General features: G+C 38.3%; 1 protein-coding gene across 5 annotated transcripts in view; it reads right to left on the bottom strand.

Annotated features, from left to right (window-relative positions):
- Window positions 1-15193, bottom strand: part of ELMOD1 (ELMO domain containing 1) — a 104998-nt gene that overhangs the window by 51144 nt on the left and 38661 nt on the right. For 3 of the 5 annotated variants that reach the window (XM_057552064.1, XM_057552062.1, XM_057552063.1), the window contains one exon: window positions 13159-13260. Coding sequence is in view for 3 of the 5 variants with exons in the window: in XM_057552062.1 (XP_057408045.1) it covers window positions 13159-13175 (17 nt within the window). In the remaining 2 variants the exon portion in view is untranslated. Of the gene's footprint in view, window positions 1-4549; window positions 4728-4747; window positions 5016-13158; window positions 13261-15193 lie in introns of those variants that run through there. The other 2 variants (XM_057552065.1, XM_057552061.1) reach the window with 2 other exon arrangements.

The raw sequence follows: 15193 nt of genomic DNA, 5'->3' as shown, positions 1-15193 counted from the left end.
AGAATAAAGAAAAAAGAATGAAAAGAATTGAGGACAGTCTCAGAGACCTCTGGGGCAACATTAAACGCACCAACATTAGAATTATAGGGGTCCCAGAAGAAGAAGAGATAAAGAAAGGGACTGAGAAAGTATTTGAAGAGATTATAGTTGAAAACTTCCCTAATATGGGGAAGGAAATAGTCAGTCAAGTCCAGGAAGCATGGAGAGTCCCATACAGGATGAATCCAAGGAGAAACATGCTAAGACAGATATTAATCAAACTATCAAAAGTTAAATACAAAGAAAAAATATTAAAAGCAGCAAAGGAAAAACGACAAATAAATGGATTAAAGACCTAAATGTAAGACCAGACACTGTAAAACTCTTAGAGGAAAACATAGGCAGAACACTCTATGACATAAATCACAGCAAAATCCTTTTTGACCCACCTCCTACAGAAATGGAAATAAAAACAAATGGGACCTAATGAAACTTAAAAGCTTTTGCACAACAAAGGAAAACATAAACAAGAAGAAAAGACAACCCTCAGAATGGGAGAAAATATTTGCAAATGAAGCAACTGACAAGGGATTAATCTCCAAAATTTACAAGCAGCTCATGCAGCTCAATACCAAAAAAACAAACAACCCAATCCAAAAATGGGCAGAAGACCTAAATAGACATTTCTCCAAAGAAGATATACAGATTGCCAACAAATACATGAAAGGATGCTCAACATCACTAATCATTAGAGAAATGCAAATCAAAACTACAATGAGGTATCACCTCACACCAGTCAGAATGGCCATCACCAAAAAATCTACAAACAATAAATGCTAGAGAGGGTGTGGAGAAAATTTACATTGTACTGTTGGTGGGAATATAAATTGATACAGCCACTATGGAGAACACTATGGAGGTTCCTTAAAAAAACTAGAAATAGAAATACCATATGACCCAGCAATCCCACTACTGGGCATACACCCTGAGAAAACCATAATTCAAAAAGAGTCATGTACCACAGTGTTCACTACAGCTCTATTTACAATAGCCAGGACATGGAAGCAACCTAAGTGTCCATGTGGCACATATATACAATGGAATATTACTCAGCCATAAAAAGAAACAAAATTGTGTTACTTGTAGTGAGGTGGATGGACGTAGAGTCTGTCATACAGAGTGAAGTAAGTCAGAAAGAGAAAAAAAACACTGTATGCTAACACATATATATGGAATCTTAAAAAAATGGTTCTGAAGAACCTAGGGGCAGGACAGGAATAAAGATGCAGATGTAGAGAATGGACTTGGAGACATGGGAGGAGGAAGGGTAAGCTGGGATGAAGTGAGAGAGTGGCATGGACTTATATACACTACCAAATGTAAAACAGATAGCTAGTGGGAAGTAGCCACATAGTGCAGAGAGATCAGCTTGGTGCTTTGTGTCCACCTAGAGGAGTGGGATAGGGAGGGTGGGAGGGAGATGCAAGAGGGAGGAGGTATGGGGATATATGTGTACGTATAGCTGATTCACTTTGTTATAAAGCAGCAACTAACACACTACTGTAAAGCAATTATACTCCAATAAAGATGTTAAAAAAAAAAAGATGTTTAAAAAAATTTTTTTAAATATACAGGGAATGGAGGAAACATATAAGTAACTAAATTTCTACACTAAAATGTGGTAGAATCCTTTGTAGGCATTAGAATTGTATTCTGGAGTAATAACATAAAATGCCCATAATATGCTTATCAAATAGAAAAATGTTCAAAAAGAACATGTGTGGAATAATAAATTTTTTTCTTTAGTAAATAAAACAAAAAATTTAATGATGATATATAAACAAGGAGAAAAAGACTGGCAGGATATACAACAAAAAGATTAACAGTGGTTTTTCTGGGTAATGGAATTGTGAGTAATTTTAATTTTCTTTTCTGGTTAAGTATATTTTCTTTTTTTAATATGTATATATTATTTTATTTAAGAAGAAAGTTATAACTACAATTAAAATGTATAAAATGATCACCAAAAATCATTACAAAAGTACATATGAAGTTTCTATGTGAAGTCATATTCTGCTGAAAGACAAAAAATGGATTTACTGTGTTGTGAAGTCTGAAATTCAACTATTTTAGTCAAATATGTTCTAAGATCTGTTAGGATTTAGATTATCAGCTTCCAAAAAAAAGTAACCCAGAAAATAATTAATGGAACATTTTAATTAGATGAGTGAGAAATTTTACAAAACCACAACATAGTCTCTTGGAAAAAGTTTTCCGTTCTTCCAGCTATTGGATAGCTATGACAGAAGAAAAGATTGAGCAATATCCTTGTTAACTTGTTATCAGCCAAATGGTAATGATATTAATAACTGGTTGGCATTAATCCTATTACAAGTCAGGGGTAAATCTTTCCATGATATCTGCCCTTATGGTACCCATGTGCAAATTCCAGTAAAGTTTGCCCAGTATGTGGGCCAGCTTCTCAAATGAAGCCTCTTTTAAGTCTATGCATTAGGACTCCATAATAATCAGGTTCTTGTAGTACTAAATCGTCCTAGAGAAAAAGGTTCTAATTACTGTTTAAGGAGTATTTTTGTATTCAGCCTACTTAGGGTACAAGCCAATTAAATTAAACTACAGGAAGTTTCCCCTATGCAACTTCTTCATCAGATCTATACAAAGATGTGGCTTGAGACCTAGAGGTGTCATCCTAGGTGTCAGGAAGCATCCAGATGTAGAGTGACTTATAGCCCATCTAAAATTTCTCCCACTGGCCTCCTTGCATATGAGAAGAAAATGCTTGGGGAATTGTTTTGCATCAAGACAGTCTTATATAAAAGGAGAGAAAAGACATCATGTTCTATGCTTTTCTTTTTTCTTTTCTTCAGTTCCCCTGAGGGTATTCACACTGTCAAAGACAGGGAAACCCAGTGGAAATCCACAGTGAGGGGTTAGAGATGATGCATCATTTCTTAGGGCTCACTGCTCTGTGAGGTGTATCACAACCCTCTCACATAATCATAGAAACAATAACACAAATCATGAAAGAGAGATGCTCATTTCAATTGTGAACTGACATTTATACACTGCTTCCTTACCCTTTCACAATTTCTGGGCGAGTGTCCTGATAATGTTATTTATTATCCAGGATATATTTTGATTTTTTCCTTGTTTTTGTAATGGGCCAAAATGCCCACAAATATTTCATTAAAAACCAGCTTGTTATGCTAGGCACTGTACTTTCTTTCTATGCTATGTATTATATTTTTTCAAGCCAGATCATCAGATCAAACAATGCTTTGACAGATACAATTTATTTTGCACTTAGATCGTAAATGTAAGGCATGGTCAGAGATGGAAATACCAGCACTACCCCTTACTTTGGAAGCCTGATTTTGATGAGAGAACAAGTACCCAAGTTGCTTTCTCATGAAAGGACCAGATCAGCAAAACCTCCATATGAGCATCTCAGGATGGCTGTTCTTCACCATCAAGTGCTACCAAGAGATCACTTCTTAAATGTTTGGACCTATTTAAGTGCCTCAATTTGTAGGAAAACTGCTTAAGGTCCAGAGAACAATCAAAATGATTAAATATTTGGGGAGAATGTTAAATTGGTTTGGCATGTTTACCCTTAAAGGAAGAAATTAAGAAATGAATCTTTAAAGCTTTAAAGCTAATCAGTAGTTGGTTTAGGAAAAAAGAAAGAAAGGAAAGAAGAAAGGGAGGGAGGGAGAAAGGGAGGAAAAGTGTGTCCCTTTCCAATCTGAGTTTAGGAATAGGAACTTTTGGATTTATAGTACTTTTCCTCCTTTTAATTTCCTTTATCTCCTTATGTTTCTGACCACATGCCTGGAGTGAAGGCATCTCAGATGTATCTGCGTAGCAGATCCCATTTGCTTTCTTTAATCCTATCCTTCTGTTCCTATTCTTAGAAGAAGAATTACTGCCACACTCTCTCCACCATCTGAACCCTATGTTCAGAGGGTTTATAGCTGTGCTTGTTTTGTTTTTATCTCCTAGCCTGAATCATCAAACCCATAATCTTAGTTTTATTTAGAGGAATATTTTGCTTTTATTCATCATAACACTAGACTTAGTTTTCTTATTTCTGATGGAAGATTCGCAAATCACTATTGAAAAGATCTGCTACATTTTGTAGGAACAACAATCAAATTCTCAAGACTACAAGGAGAAAATACTGATCACCATCTCTTATTTTTTTTTACATGTGTGTTTTTTGTTCATTTGGTTGGTTTTGGGGTTTTTTTTTTTTTCTTTTTTTTTGCTGTGCTGCGTGGCTTGCTGGATCTTAGTTCCCCAAATCAGGGATTGAACCAGGGCCCTCCACAGTGAAAGTGTGGAGTCCTAACCACTGGACCACCAAGGAATCCCCACCATCTCCTTTTTTTAATAACTATATGCATAGACGGCAGTTTTTTTGTGTTTGTTTCTGTTTTTTCAATCATAGCTTTTTGATTGTGTTCCAAAAGGAGCCACCATAGTTTCCAAAGATGAATGCCTTGCTTAAGCACTGGAAGAATCTGATTTAATAAAAAGAGCTACTTACACACGTTCTATTTCCAACATTTTCTGTTACTGCCATTTACTGATATGCTGCAGAGTGAAGTTTATGCTGAGTTCACAGCAGTGTCCTTCCATAAGGCAATTATGATCACTTTTATCATTTAACATTCATCCTCTAGCTGGCGCAAGAATAGCCACCCAATATAAATAAATTATTCAAAATGAATCATATTTCTGCTACCAAATAAAAGTGAGCTCCTGTCTTGTGCTTCTTTGTTAGAGGAATCCATTCAGCAGGGATGAGGCCTCTGAAACAGGAGATGCACCTAGGACCATGTAGTCTCCTGCCTCTGGGGTGAGGGGGTGTGGGTACCTGTAGTACAACACTACTCCATCATCTTAAATTTGTGACTCTGACATCTTCTTTTGGAATAGTAAGAGAAAACTGGCTTATTTTGAACAGTTTCAATGAATTTGCTAATGAAAGTTAATTCTTGCTTGAAGAAATCCTGTAATAAACAAGAAGTACACTATTGGTGAGGAAGGATACATACAAAATAATCACAATTCTTGGATCAAATCAACTTTCCTAAACAGAACACTTTTCATCTAAACGGCCATAAAGAACAGCAGACTGCTCAATGTTTCCAGCATTTCATGTACTTTCTAAAATGACATTTTAAAAAATTTTAGCTGCTCTATTGAAGTTCCTAATTAGGGGCACTGGCAGTCAATTGGAAATTAACTTGTCAACAGGTATTTGGCCTAGTAAATGGGCCCCTCTAAATAATGAACATCCTACTAGGAAAAGAGGCCACAGAGGACTCGATACATGAACTGGAAATGTGAAATCATACAAAGAAACCATTTGTGGGCCTCTAGAAAAACAAGATTATTTCCCCACATTGAGCAGTGATGAGGCAGTGTGGAGCCCCTGGTCTTTTCCATCATTCTTTTTTTTTTGGTCGCGTGGCATGTGGGATCTTAGTTCCCCGACCAGGGATCGAATCCACACCTCCTGCAGTGGAAGCACGGAGTCCCAACAGCTGGATCACTTAGGAAGTCCCCCCTTTTCCATCATTCTTTATCTGAAGAGATCATGCTGCTTTTCAAAGGTAGTGCGTATAAATCTATCATGGATAGATATTATTCCAAATTCTATTGCTATAGTAAAGGGCACTATTTTTAATTCCAGGGAAATTTCATATGAGGGATTAGAGAGCAATAGCTGACTGTGGTACAACTAAAATAATAAATAAATTAATGGTTTATCCTTTTCCTTTCAAAGAACAGGAGACAAGTTTCTCTTAAATTACTAATGACATCACTATTCAAATAAAAATTTAATGATTAAATACATACACTTTCCAAGATTTATTTTTAAAATTCAGGTTTTTTCTACTTGGATAACACATTAACTTATTTATAAGGGAAGCAGCAAACACATTATGCTTTGACATTTAAGAAGCATTTAGACAGGGGCAATGACCAAGATGGTAGAGTAGGAAGGCCCTGAGCTCACCTCCTCCCACAGCACACCAAAATTACAACTCTTTACAGAGCAACAACTGATAAGAAAGACCAGATGACTAGCAGAAAAAATCTTCTACAACTAAAGATATAAAGAAGGAACCACAGCAAGACGGGTAGGAGGGGCGGAGATGAGGTACAGTCAAGACTCCTGGGCAGGCAACCCACAAATGACAGAATAATCACAATTGCAGAGGTTCTCCCCAAGGAGCAAAGGGTCCAAGCACAGCATCAGGCTCCCCAGTCCAGGGGACCTGCACTGGGAAGATGAGCCTCCAGAAGGTTTAGCTTTGAAGACCAGTCGGGAGACTCAGAGTGTTGTGGGAAATAGAGACTTCACTCTTAAAGGGTGCACACAAAATCTCACACACTCTGGGAACCAGGGCAGAAACAGTTATTTGAAAGGAGCCTAGGTCAGACCCACCTGCCGGTCTTGGAGAGCCTCCTGGATAGGCAGGAGGCAACTAGAACTCAACCTGGGGACACAGACACTGGCAGCAACAATTTTGGGGAGCGTGTTCTACCACAGGGACATTTGTGCTGACAAGTGCCATTTTGGAATCCTCCCTGGAGCTTATTAGCTCTGAGACCTGGCCCCACCCACAGGCCTGTCAGCACCAGTACTGGGACACCTCAGGCCAAGCAACTAGCTGGGCAGGAACACAGTCCCACCTACCAACAGGACTACTGCCTTAAGACCCCCTAAGCCCACAGGCACCCTGAGATATGGCCCTGTACACCAGAGGGCCCAGGACCTGGTCTCATACACCAAGGCACCGGCACGAGCCCTGGGACCCCAGGGTCTCAGCTCTACCCACCAGCAGGCTGACACCAGCTCTAGGACCCCGGGTCCTGCAGCCTGAGACCCCAGGACCTGGCCTCAGCCACCCGAGGGCAGGCACCAGCCCTGGGATCCCCTGGGCCCTGGCCCCACCCACCAGTGGGTGGATACCACTCTCAGGACCACCACAGTCCCCCCACAGCCTGCCATGTCAGAACCCAGCTGACCCACAAACAGGCCAACAACAGTTCTGGGACACCTTGGGCTCCTTAGCCAGCCACTCCAGGATCTAGCCCCACTCACCAGTGGGCCTATAATAGCTTTGGGATACCCCAGATCCTATAGCCAGCTGTGTCAGGAACCAGCCTCACCCAGTAGCATGGAGATATCACCCCAGGACCACCCCAGGCCCCAGATTTCCCCACCAGCGGGTCAACGCCAGCTCCAGGACCCCCAGGGCTGTGCAGCCAGAGAACCCAGGACCTGGCTCTGTCTACCTCAGGCTGACACCAGTTCTGAGACACCTTGGACCCCTCAGCCAGCTATCCTGGGATCCAGCCCCACTCACCAATGGGCTGAAAGCATTTTGGGACACTCCAGGACATTCAGTGAGATGCATCATGAACTGGCTCTGCCCACCAGCAAGCCAACACTCGATCCAAGACCCCCAGCCCCACAAACACTGGATCCCAGGTCCACCCACCAGTGGGCCAGCACTAGCCCCTGGACCCCCCAAGGCACTACACCCAGCTGCCTTGTGACCCAACCCTGTCCACCAGCTGCCAGCAGTTTCTGCACAAAGCAGGCCTGGCAACCAAATGACTGAGGCAGGGGAGGGGGTGGGAACAGCCATGCCTACCAGGCCATCCACAGTATTCAGCCCACCACAGTAGAAGGACCCACACAGTCCACATAGGGGGCACCCCAAGAGCATATAGCACTGGTGACGAGAGGTGAGTGTGCTGCTGGGACACATAAGACATTTTCTACAAAAGGCCACTTCTCCAAGGTTGGAAAACATAACCAACCTACCAAATATATAGAAATAAAAACAGCAAATTAGGCAAAATGAGGTGACAGAGAAATATCTTCCAAACAAAGGAACAAGATAAAACCCAAGAACTAAGTGAAGCAGAGATAAACAATCTACCTGATAAAGAGTTCAAGATAACGACTGTAAAGATGTTCAAAGAATGTGGTAGAAGATTGGATGAACAGATTGAGAAATTAGAAGTTTTTAACAAAGATTTAGAAAATACTAAGAAGGACCAAACAGATATGAAGAATACAATAACTAAAATAAGAAATACACTAGAAGGAATCAATAGTAGCTTAGTTGATACACAGGAACAGATCAGCTAGCTGGAAACAGAGTAGTGGAAATCACTGAAGCTGAACAGAAAAAAAAGAAAAAAGAATAAAAAAATGAGGACAGTTTGAGACCTGTGTGACAACATCAAGCATACTAACATTCACATTATAGTGGTCCCAGAAGGAGAAAAGAGAGAGAAAGTGACAGAGAATATATTTGAAGATATAAGAGCTCAAAACTTCCCTAACCCAGGAAAGGAAATAGACATTCAGGTCAGAGGCAGGAGAGCTGGGAAGCCAATACTCAAGTTCCCCAAAAAATCTCTCATGGCAGGCTCTGGTGAGGTCACCTACAGGAAATTGCCTAGAAAACTATTCAGGTTAACATATTTCAACAAGAGTGTGGAAAAAATTTTTGTTTGTTTTTATGCAGGAAACAAAATAATTTAAAATACATGTATGTGTAAACATACATGTACATGTGTATGTGTGTATATATAGCGTGTATACATACACACACATATATGTATGTATACATATGTATATTTATCTATGTATATACATACGTGGTGTGTATGTGTGTGTCCTAAAAAAGAGAAAACTATGGCTAAAAGTACCAGTCTACAGTGAGAGAGGTATTCAAATGTACCATAAATCTATCCCTTTTCAGGACTTCACTTCTACATCTTATAAATAAGCTCAGTCAATGTCTCAAGCAATGATAGTCAAATTCTGGAATAACTACATGACCCTGCACCTTCAGCCCTTCAAATGCAGTGGAAATTAGTTGGTGGTGAATGGAAATACTACTTGATTAAATAAGAAAGTGTCTGAAGTCTGACTTCAGGTCTAGCCTCAATTTGCCATTATGAGCTCTGTGACTGTGGACAAGCTACTTTGTTTCTCTGCGGCTCTGCCCTCTCATTTGTAAGCTGAAGGGAATGGACTAGATATCTGGCTCTAAGATAAGGCTAGACACACGTTGTAAGGGAAAAAGATTTTTTGTCTGACTCACCCTTCTCTTTAAGGTCTACATTAGGTCTGGGTGAAAGTGTTACCATGCTTCTGGGCTGTTTTATGCCATGCTTGCAAACGTGTCCAAGAGCTGCCCCCAACTTTATCTTTGCAACTTATCTTCTACTCTCCCTAAACGGGGTCTACAGCCAACAAACCTGGACCACCTGCTGCTTGTGGCAGCTGGTCACACTTTCTCAGGCTTTGTTCTTAGGACCTTCTCCACCTGTTACATCCTCCGTCTCTTTCCTTCAACATCACCTCAGTGAAGCCTTCCCTGAATAGTCCCATCACAAAACAGCTGTAGCATGTCACCAATCACATTTCTTCTTACAACTTAATTTTGTATGCATGACTTCATCTCATTGCCAAGTGGTATGTTACTTTGGAGCAAAGGCCACCTCATATTCACTTCTGTATCACCCAGAACACCTCACAACAGGTACACAGTACCATGATGCAGAAATTATGAGAAAAAAACTTTGAAGTCAGATAGGCCTGCATTCAAATATCTGTGTGCCCTTAGATGAGTTTCTTAACTTTGCTAAGCTTTCTTGCCCTGTGCTGTAAACGGGGTATTAATTCTTATTTTATTACAATTGTTATGAAGAGAAAATAAAAATTAAAATGTGGCATAGTACTGGAATTATCACTAGTACTAAATGCTTTCTAAATGAATCAGTGGACCAAGATATTAATCAAGTGTGAATGACTTATAAAACCCCATTTACATATTTTTTTGCTAATTGGAAGCCTTTATTTACCTAATCACAGTAGTAAAACATTGTTTTCCCCTTTACTGTTTCACAGCCAGGACTTGGGTACAAGTCTGCGTTATATCTCAGTTTCTCCCATGGAGGCTTGAGTTTGGCAGATGGTTTCATTTCCTGTCTTCTGCCTAAGTAAGGAAAGTATGCAGTGAAGTCCATGGCCAAGAAACTGAGATCTTGTGGCTGAAATAGTTGGAAGGAATTATTTATATGGGGTGACTTATCCCCTTTATTAGAAAAATTCAAAATTAATAATGTTTTGATGACCTTAAAAGCATTTAATTTCAATAACTAAATCCTAGCAAAGGAAAAGATCTTAATACAACTGTTAGGTCCTCTCTGTTATAAACAATAATTGAGTTGAAATTAATGAAATATATTAAACAAGCTAAACTCTAAGCCTCAGTTATATTTAGGGCTCAAAAAGTGTCCCCTCTTTTTCTGATCACACATAGACACTTTCTTCTCAATTTTATCCCTGTATTCTTTTAATGCAGATCATGGCTAAAGTCATATTGGGTGACTGTGGGGTACTTATCCAATATCCCATATCTACTGTCAATTTAAAACACACCCTTCAGCTGGGTGTACTAATCCTGTAGCATTTATTTCTAATATCTTATGTAATGTTTTTTCTACTCACTTAAGCTCTGAGTAGTTACACCATTAATATATGTGATGGTAGCAGGGAGTTAGAGAGAGAAGAGTATGGGTTCCATGTATCTTAAATGTGGATTAAAATCCATTTTTCCCCACACCTGGTTTCTTTAAGATTAACTTCACTTCTTCTGAGGCTGTACATGGCCTCAGAAGTTGCTCATTCTAGAGCAACTCAGAAGTTGACAGATTAATCACTCTGTGGGCTTTTTAAATGATGCTGATTCTTCTCAGTGAAAGTCAACTCCTTATTCTACATAATGTATTTGCTGAGCTCAGGAATTAACACCTGATTTGTTCAAGTTATATTTATATAACCTCCTCTTTGGTTCGAATGAAAAGATTGCCAAATTGTGGGAATGGACTACAGAGAATAGAAAGCAACCTAAATTATCTGATAGTGCCTGTAATGCAGAATTATTACTCCTTGCCCTCCTATCCCTCCAATTACCACAAACATTAACATATAATGAATACACACAAGTTATAACAATAAAAAGCATTAAAAACAAAAATTAAAGCCAAAAGCAATAACCAACTAAGGAGAAACAATGATTGAATTTTGGGACTTCTCTGGTGGTCCAGTGGTAGAGAATTCGCCTTCCAATGCAGGGGACGCGGGTTCAATCCCTGGTTGGGGAACTAAGATCCCACATGCTGCTGGGCAACTAAGCCACGCACCACAACTACTGAGCTCACGCACCACAACGGAATGCCGCAACTAAGACCCGATGCAGCCAAAAACAAAAATAATAATAATAATAAATAAATGTTTTTTAAAAATGATTGAGTTTCCTGTTATTATTTCAAAACCAATGGTCAATGAAAATCCTCAAGTTTCTCTCTTGATGTGTAATTTATTATGCTAGCTTCAGTTTCACACAAATTATCAATGTTAAGTAATATTTATAAAACAAATGTGCCAAGTTAAAAGAGAAAAATTTGTATCAGAACATATAACTGATAGGGATATGCCAGTTCCATTACCCTTGGTGCTGCTCTGTGTGAAATTAGAGTGGTAGATTTTTCACTATATCAGTTTTAAATCATCAAATACAAATTCAATTAAAAATATAATCTCTATTAAACATAGTGTTGCATCTATTCAATTTAACAAAAACTAACAGAAACAAATGCTACTATTTCTCCCCAAATGGCTGGTTTTGAGCTCACTCAAGTTTTTCTAAAACAAAAACACTGAAGAAGAAATTCAGTAGTACAAGTCTTGGCACAAACTTCACCACTACCACCTCCCCTTTTACAAAAGGAGCTCCTGACTTCTAAGCTTCAGCTAACACTAAAGCTCTCTGTTAACACGATTCTACAGATAAAAAACACCACGTTTACACTCAAGGGGGATTTATAGATACCAATTTTTCATGAGTGTGTAAACAGATAGGTTAATGTCATGGCAACCAAAAGTGTATCGAGTTAAATACTTTGCTGGTAAATGACCTAGTGATTTTTCAAATACTATGTTTTTACCCATCTGAGATAAACAGGCTGAGGAGTATTCTGTATAATAAAACAAATGTTAATGCCTGTAAATGGTTTAATAGTGACCTTCTGAGAGGTTTTCACAATTCTAAGATTGAATTGTAAAACACCAGTAGCTACACCAAAACATAGTGAATCCCACCCAAAATGACCTAGATGCTCCAGAAATAACAATGCAATGAAAACCAGTGGGAAAAAGAAAATCTTAAATTGCAGCCACTGAAAGAATTAAATCACTTCCTAAAAGAAGTAAACCCACTAATTATTTTCTTAGAGAAAATAGCCAGAACAAGGGACAAGAATATGCAATATAGGTAGGCCACCATCTTGCAGGAAAGAAACTCAATATTCTAGAAAGTGTGTCTTATTTTCTAACTTTCAGGACCAAATTAACTTTTTTTTGTCATGTTTTAATATAATGTAAAATTTCTCTGAGAATTTTATTTATAGAATTGTGAATGACAGTCAATACTCTTGAAAATAATTATAACTATAGGTCCAGCTAAATGGCTTTCAAAACAAAAAATGATCACTCTAAAACACACAAACATATATGGTACCCTATACAGCACAATCTTCAGGGAACCAAAAATTAATGCAGATTTAAGAGGCATCACTGAGGCAGGAAAAGCAAAAGCTGAGAACATATATTTTCCACCAAAAACGAACATTTGAAAATGCCTGTATGGGTTGGCCAGCCAACCAAAATCTATATTTAAAATTACTTTTTTTAGGAAAATGATTCTACACAAATTATATTGATTCCTTGACTACTAACGCCTCAAACCTGAACCTTAGGGCTTTAGAAACACAAGGTATCAAAGTGTGTCTGCCCCATGGTTTTGTGCCTATATTCTTTTATAATCTCTTGTAATCTCCTACTTGTAAGTGCTCTCTCTTAGCATCAGTATGGGTATAGAGTTGGCAGAGGAACCTTATGGCCAAATTGTTCATAGCCAAAATACAATGCTATTTTATGCAGTCCTAGAGAACTGGTTATAGGATCACAAATGGTGAACAGAAATATTATACTAATTGTTAAGGAAGTTTCTCCATTTCAGAGTGCTAATCCAGGAAACCATAAATACTTACCTCAGGAAGTGCTTCATTGTGCCTGTTTTGATTATCCAGGTGTTATACAAATGGTTCTCAAGTAATTGCTTCCAAATTTGCCTTTGTCAAAGTAAATGTAAGCTGTGGAAGAAATTAGATATATTTACTGTTAATGGGGCTGGAAACCCCAACCTCCAAATTTCTGCTTACCTTAGTAAGCAGATAAGGTGCTATGCACCCAGAACTTTACCAGCTGAACTGTCCACACAGCAATACAATTCAATGGATGGCAATTATTGCTAAAGCCTTTCACTTTATAATTACACAATTAGTCTCTCATTTTAAGTCACTTGCTGGAGAAATTGTTAGTTTCACGAGCAATCCCTTCAATAGTAAACTTTTCCTCTATTTTGGATACTGTTCCTATATTTTGAAGAACAGTATTTGTATGAAAGATAAAAATGAAGAACCATTAAATTAACTATTCTGATTTCCAGATAGCAAATTTTCTTAAATCTGGCAGCCTCAACCTTCCAGAAGTACAACTCAAAAAATAACTAAAAGCAACTGGTAATGTCTTTAAGTTAAAAAATAGCTGATAAAGAGCAAGTACTCCAAACAAATGAATGATATGCCCCCGGCCCCATTTTGGGGGGCTCCGTGAATAAAACAGTGAAATTATATAATTGTTTAGCACATTTCAGTTTACAATATACTTTCACAAAATCCACTATATCAAGTTATTGATCTTCCAACAAGGAAGGACACCAGAAGCTGCCTACAAAGCAGCAAATTGGTATGAGATGTGAAGAAACAGACAAGAGAAGAGAGAGTGGCTGGAAGCAATAGCAGAATGAAGTTACCTCATGAGAGAGAGACAAACGTATTGCTAGCTGCAACAACAAGGTAAGGTACTAAATGTGTGGACAAATGGCTTACAGCAGAGACACAATTACCCACTAGAACAGCCCAGGGAATATGGAAACTCGGCCTAAACAAAAGCCAGTCTTTTTGCTTTTTTAAAAAATTGAGGTATAGATGATTTACAATATTACATAAGTTTCAGATGTACAACATAGTGATTCACAATTTTTAAAGGTTATACTCCATTTATACTTATTGTAAAATATTGGATATATTCCCTGTTCTATACAATATATCCTTGTAGCTTATTTATTATATATATAGTAGTTTGTATCTCTTAATCCCCTACTTGTCTCTTGCCCCTCCCCCATCCCTCACCCCACTGGTAACCACTAGCTTGTTCTCTATATCTGTGAGTCTGTTTCTTTTTGCTATACTTACTAGATTTCTTTTTTAGCTTCCATATATAAGTGATATCATGCATTATGTTATTCTCTGACTTATTTCACTTAGCATAATACCCTTCAAGTCCATCCATGTTGTTGCAAATAGCAAAATCTTGTTCTTTTTTTATGGCTGAGTAGTATTCCATTGTGTATATATACCACATCCTTTTTACCCACTCATCTGTTGATGGACACTTTAGTTGCTTCCATATCTTGGCAACTGTAAATAATGCTGCTATGATATTGGAGTGCATGTATCTTTTAGTGTTTTCATTTTTTTTGGAAACATATCCAGGAGTGGAATTGCTGGCTCATATGGTAGTAATATTTTTATTTTTTTGAGAAAGTGCTATACTGTTTTCCACACTGGATACACCAATTTACATTCCCAACAGTGGACAAGATTTACCTTTTTTCCACACTCTCACCAGCATTTATTGTTTGTCAACTTTTTGATGATGGCCATTCTGACCAGTCTGAGGTGATACCTCATTGTAGTTTTGTATTTCATTAATAATTAGTGATGTTGAGCATCTCTTCATGTGCCTTTTGGACATCTGTGTGTCTTCTACAGAGAAATGTCTATTTAGATCTTCTGCCCATTTTTGATTGGGCTGTTTGTTTTTTTGATATTGAGCTGCATGAGCATATTTTGGAGATTAATCCCTTGTCAGTCGCTTCATTTGCAAATATTTTCTCCAATTCTGTGGGATGTCTTTTGATTTTGTTTTTGCTTTCCTTTGCTGTGCAAAATTAGTTCCCCA

This window comes from Balaenoptera acutorostrata, chromosome 9, assembly GCF_949987535.1.
Source record: "Balaenoptera acutorostrata chromosome 9, mBalAcu1.1, whole genome shotgun sequence".
Lineage (NCBI taxonomy): Eukaryota > Metazoa > Chordata > Mammalia > Artiodactyla > Balaenopteridae > Balaenoptera > Balaenoptera acutorostrata.
This window is presented reverse-complemented; position numbering and strand designations above follow the sequence as displayed.